We start from the raw sequence: 5,987 nt of genomic DNA, 5'->3' as shown, positions 1-5,987 counted from the left end.
GGCCCTAGTCTCTGCTGTCTCCCCTCCCCACCCCATCCTTGCAAAGCACTGGGGAAAGTAAGGCCAATCTGGCCCTCCCTGTGTGACCCGCCTTCGAGTTTTCCTTAACAGCTAGTGCATTTCCTTGTGTTACCACGCATGGGGAAGAAAACGCATGGCCCCAGAATGCCACCCCCACCTGACCTCCCCGGAAGCACCCCGCCTCTGCCCAGAGCATGTGCTTGCTTCTAGAGAATCCCGTTCCAGTCATTGCGTGGACAGAAAACGTAAGAGTCCTGGGGAGGGGTGGGAGGGAATGAAGCTAGGACCTGGGGTGGGGGTGGGGGCGGTTGCATGCGGACCCGGTATTCTGAAAAGAAAGAAATCTTCAAACACCTCGGTCCTGTCCGGTGAAAAAACGACAGCATTACACATTCTCATGCCAGGAAATGGTTACTCACCCCCGCTCTCTGGAGTCCTTTGGAGCTTTCTGATACCATTCACACGATGGAGCAATTCACACGTTCGTTTTCTAAGTTCTTAATTGTCCAAGCATATAAGGTGAGCACAGCACAAATGGCTGCCATGGAAAGTCGTGCTTCCCCAGCATAAGAACAGAGCCATCTTTGAGCCATGGGAAGCCTCACTTAATGAGACCTTTTTCCCCCCTTTTAAATCTGATATGTTATCGCACTTAGGGTTTTGTTTTATTTTGGCTTTTAAGGTTGAGAGTGGGCTGAACGCCTTCATAATGGGGGCGGAGGCGGGAGTGAGAGGAGAAGGGAGAGAGCTGTTCTTTTTCTAATGACTACACCTGAAAAGTATCAAGAGGCATCTTTGCCAAGAGACGGTAGCAGCCAGCTGCCCCCCGTGGAGCAAGGTTTAAAGACAAAATTAAATGGCACCTCTGTTTAAGATCTGCTTGTGTAAACAAGACTCGTTTGGGGAAAACGACCCGGGAGGAGAGCATCTGTGATCAAAATCTCTCATTGTAAGCACAAATTGTTCCGTGTCTGGTTATTAAAATCGCTTTGGGTCTATAACAGCCACTCTTGTCCCCCCTTTTAATAGAAAATTGTCATTCTAGCCTGGATTTCTCCCCACTGGAGATGGAGGGTGGGAAGAGAAGGGAGTCAGCTCTGACAGCTTACAAACTGGGAAGTTCTGTGCATCTCCAGGGATTCCAGAGTTGAAGATCTGGTTGTTGGAAGCTGGGCGCCCAGTGCTTTTTTTTTTTTTTTTTTTAGCCCAGATGCCGTCAGGACCCACTAAACAAGGGTGAACTCGGGTGGTGGTCTCGGTTGGCCAAGGCTGAGTTGAACGCCTCAGGCCAAACCCCAAGTTGAAAGGGAGCATTGTGGCTTTTATAATCCAATGATGCAATGATGATACCAGCTTACAGGAGTTCTCAGCAGGTGCTTTTTATTAACTGATGAAGAGCTAAGGCTCACTTTTGATAGATAATATATATTTATTAAATGCATTAATGTGTGTTTTATAATGTACCTTTATCTTCCCCCGGCTGACTGTTGCATACTTATAAAAAAGAAGTTAAAGAAATTTCAAGACAATCAATATGTACCATAAACGACTATATAAATATTACAAATTTAAAAGGTTGTAAAGCATGGGCAGATAGGTTTTATTTTCAAAATGCTGTTCTTAACACAAAAATAAAGGCTTTACTATTTACTTAAGATGTGTGGTAGCTTGTCAAAACAACCCAATGCAACTAACTACTAGGCTTTCGGATCTGCCTTGAGGGTCGGTCTGTGGCATTTTAAATGGGAGAATCTTGGTTAACAGCAAACCACAGAACATATTAAGGTAATAAGTTTACCCATAAAAGCAGGAACTTTCTATATAATACTTTGGGACTTAGACAACAAAAATCCTTTGTTACATCTGTCTGGGTTTAAGTGTCTCATCTTGTTGGGTTTGCAGTAAAAGTTAAGGAGTGGTCTCCTTTGGAAATGATCATTAAGTATAAGGTCTTTTTTATAAAGAGAGTAGTCAGTCACTAGGTAAACTTAAAACCAAATTCAGAGGTTGGGGACTTAAATTAGAATATGGATCTTTGCAAAGGCGGCCACAAGTGGGAAAACTGGTAATAAGAGCACTTCTGTATTCCTTGGGACTAGAGTTCATTGTACATTTTAACAGCAGCTGGTGTAGAAGAATACGCCTGAGGCACTGAAGAAGTAATCTGGATGAATGAATAAAATGTGGGGATAATGCAGAAAGTGAAGACTGGTCCTTTCTTTTCTAAACTATTTGCATTAAAGCTTGTTTGCAACGAATCCTATCTTGTACAGAAAAGATTCCATTTTCACATGTTCCAAGTCTTGTTAAAGAAATCACAAGAGAGAGAGCATCATTTGGACATTTTCCTTGCACAAGGTAACTTGTGCTCGAATGGGCAAAGATACGTCTTAGCTATGGTTAAGATGATGGAATTTTCATCTTGGCTGCAGGTACTGCATCGTCCTCCATTTTGCATTTCACTGCAAAGAAAAGAAAGGGAAAGTCAGGATCAATTTACATACATAGACAGGCTTGTCATTGGGAAACCGGAAACTCTGATGTGTGGACAAGGTCAGTTGCACCAAAACCCACTGTGCGCCTGCTATTCATGGTTCCGGCCCCATGGATCCACGGGGAAGAACACAGGCCCATTGTGCTCTAAGGACAGCACCTGAAAGTTCAAAACCACTTCCCAGACTGTTCATGGCCATTCTTAATTCAGTTCAGAAAGAGGTCAGAAGTGTGCTTTGCCGGTCAGGGTACTGAAGGAAGGCAGTTTTACTAAAGACGATGACAGATTCCAGGCTCTCCGCTCAACCCCATCTGTCACCACACACCCTGTTCTCCAGCCACCCAAAATGGAAAACTCAGGGTATCACTGGGGGCAATGCAAAGGTCTGAAGAAAATCTTTTCTCTTATGTCATGGTCTGGACCAAGAACCTGATCTCGGTGATTTCCTGTGTCTGCCAAACAGGAAAGTTAGCTCCATACAGGGTATGGCTCTGTGTGTAAGGGGAATTAATCCCAACAGATAAAAGCCTCTCCCCAATTAACTATGGAAACCCAGTCCCTTGGTGGGTGCAGTAGGGATCCTTTTGGAAAGACCCTCTCTTTTAATATATCTTTGTCTGGAGTGTCCAAGTGCTGCTTGCCCATATGTGAATGTCTTGAAAGGTGGTTTGAGCCAGGCCACAGGTTCTGATGATTTGTGGAGAGCATTGTTCTGGTAAAAAGGGTGTTTGAGCTTGTTACTATGTAGGGCTGAGGTTTCAAGTGAACCTGCCCTCGTCCTGACCTCCCAGCAACTAAGGGCATGCACCAGCCAGATGCGGCAAAGAGGTGGGTATGTACACCATCCCATGAAATGCATTTTTTTGTTTTTTTGGGGACAGAGTCTCTCTGTTGTCCAGGCTGGAGTGCAGTGGCAAGATCTCGGCACACTGCAACCTCCGCCTCGCAGGTTCAAGCGATTCTCCTGCCTCAGCATCCCAAGTAGCTACAGGCGTGCACCACCACGCCCTGCTACTTTTTGTATTTTTAGTAGAGATGGGTTTCCCAATGTTACCCAGGCTGGTCTCGAACTCCCAGCCTCAAGTGATCCACCCGCCTCAGCCTCCCAAAGTGCTGGGGTTACAGGTGTGAGCCACTGCGCCTGGCCCTAATGTGGTTATTTTCTGATGGAGGTGGGATGAGGGCCTTCAGCAACACAGACCAGCCCTGCAGTCTTCAAACTGAGGGCAAGGGTTCTTGGTCATGGTTCATTCAAAGGAAATCAATTTCCAGATCATCAGCTTCCCACCCTCCTGTCATTCCTGGCCCGGTGTGTAAAAACTCCCCAGGTGCCAAACAAGAAGGCAGTTCAAAATGAGGGCCCTCAGAGTCTCCTTATTTTCTATGTTTGACAACTATCAAATTGTATCATGTATTTATTTGGTTTTGCGTACTACTAATCATTGTATTAGCAACACAAATCAGAAAAAAATATTTTTAATACTTGGAGCCTCTGGTCACAGGACATTTTAAAACATTTTTTCAAGGTATATACCTTTTTTATTCCATTTATATGGAAGCTCTATGGGCAACCACAGTGAAAACCCTATGTGCTTCTAGACCCTACTAACGATGACATTGACTCTTCATAGTCAAGGATGCGCCACACCTCCCTAAAGACTGTCCCACTAGCTCACCGATCCCCGAGATGCTGGTGATTAACAGCTCCCCAGGGATTGGGGGAGAGTCCCGAGTTGTATCATTTGCCATTTCCATAGCCTATTGGAAGCCAGCAGCCTGACAACGTAACAGAGTTGGGAAGAGGTGCGCACAGTCAGATGGAGCGGGGCTGCCCCGGATCCCCCCAGGGAGGTACACAGGTCAACTAGTGCAGCCAGCATCAGGCATAACTTCAGACCTGCAGGCTGGCTCTCTAGGGACAAGTTGGGGACATCTGCAATAGGGGGAAATTGTTAAGAAATGCAAATTCAGGGCCCGTTTCCAGGCAGACAGAACCAGACACTGGGGGTGGAGCCCACCCATCTGCATTTTAACAAGGCCTCCAGGTGATTCTGATGGATGCTAGTTAAAGTTTGAGAACCACTGATTACTGATTTTCTACCCTGGCTGCTTGTAAGAATCACGTGGTCAGCTTCTGAAATTTATTGGTGCCTGGGTTTCACTCCAGCAATTCTGATGTAACTACCCTGGGGCCTGGGCATCAGTAGCTAGGTAAAGCTCCTGTGTGTTGCTAAGGTTCAGCCAGGGTTGAGACACAGATGGGGCTTAGAATCCCTTTAAAGAAATGTGACTGTAGGACCCTGAGGAGTCTAGAATTCCCCTCAACTTATTAGCATCATGCTGGCTGCCTGTGAGTCTCACAGTTTAAGCTGCTAGAGAGAGAGTTGGCAGACAGGCCGTGCACAGTGGCTCACGCCTATAATCCCAGCACTCTGGGAGGCCAAGGCACGTGGGTCACTTGAGGTCAGGGGTTCGAGACCAGCCTGGCCAACATGGTGAAACCCTGTCTACTAAAATTACAAAAATTAGCTGGGCGTGGTGGCAGGCGCCTGTTAATCCCAGCTACTTGGGAGCCTGAGGCAGGAGAATCGCTTGAAGGGAGGCAGAGGTTGCAGTGAGCCAAGATCGTGTTACTGCACTCCAGCCTGGGTGGCAGAGCAAAACTGTCTCAAAAAAAGAAAAAGAGAGAGAGAGCGAGCTGGCAGACAGACAGATGCTGGAGGCAATTAATAGCTGGAGGGAAGGACTGGCTTCTGGGAGGATTCCCCAGCCCTTGGGTTTTCTTTAGTTTTCTTCAACTGCCTGAAGGAAGAATTCACCTGCAAGCTGTTGTCCTGGTATTTTACCCAATTCCTGTCCATACCTTGACAACCTTGTTGCCTACTCCCTACGTGTTGACCTTGCCTGGGAAAAAGCCCCTTAGTATCTCTTTAGATCATCACTCAGAAATCTTGACAGAGGAGAGCAGAAAGGAATGAGCTAGGGACCTTGTTCATGGGGGAGGACCGAGAGGTGTTATCTCGAGTTGACGGGCTGGAAATCAAGGTGTGACGTGGAGCCTCCCAGTGGAATTACCTGGGGATTTTTGAACACCCTACACAATTAGGTCACCATCTCTGGAGGCACAACTACACTGGAAAACTGCTTGGCGTTACCAAATGGAACTGAGTCTGACAGTGAATACAAATGATTCCACTCCCGTATCCCACTGCAGAAACCCTTCCATACGTGTACTGGCAGGATGCTCGTGATAGCAAAACCTGGACACAACCCAAATGTCCATCAGCAGTTGACTGGATAAACCAATGGTGGTCTACTTGACCAGTGATTATACAACACTGAACATGAGTGAGCCGAAGCCACACGCATCAACTTGGATTAGCTCAAAAATGTTGAAGGAGGCCGCGCGCGGTGGCTCACGCCTGTAATCCCAGCACATTGGGAGGCCGAGGCGGGCAGATCACGAGGTCAG

The 5,987-nt window shown here is 46.8% G+C and overlaps 1 protein-coding gene across 6 annotated transcripts in view; it reads right to left on the bottom strand.

Annotated features, from left to right (window-relative positions):
* Window positions 1-1,375: 1,375 nt before the first annotated feature.
* IQCK (IQ motif containing K) overlaps window positions 1,376-5,987 on the bottom strand; it is a 139,914-nt gene continuing 135,302 nt past the window's right edge. For 3 of the 6 annotated variants that reach the window (XM_016928457.4, XM_009430388.5, XM_054667977.2), the window contains one exon: window positions 1,589-2,483. In XM_016928457.4, coding sequence (XP_016783946.1) covers window positions 2,422-2,483 — 62 coding nt within the window. In that variant the 3' untranslated portion in view covers window positions 1,589-2,421. 6 annotated transcript variants of the gene reach the window in all.

Source organism: Pan troglodytes, chromosome 18, assembly GCF_028858775.2.
Source record: "Pan troglodytes isolate AG18354 chromosome 18, NHGRI_mPanTro3-v2.0_pri, whole genome shotgun sequence".
NCBI classification, from domain to species: Eukaryota; Metazoa; Chordata; class Mammalia; order Primates; family Hominidae; genus Pan; species Pan troglodytes.
Note: the sequence above shows the minus strand (reverse complement) of the source record. Positions and strands in the feature narration are given on the sequence as shown.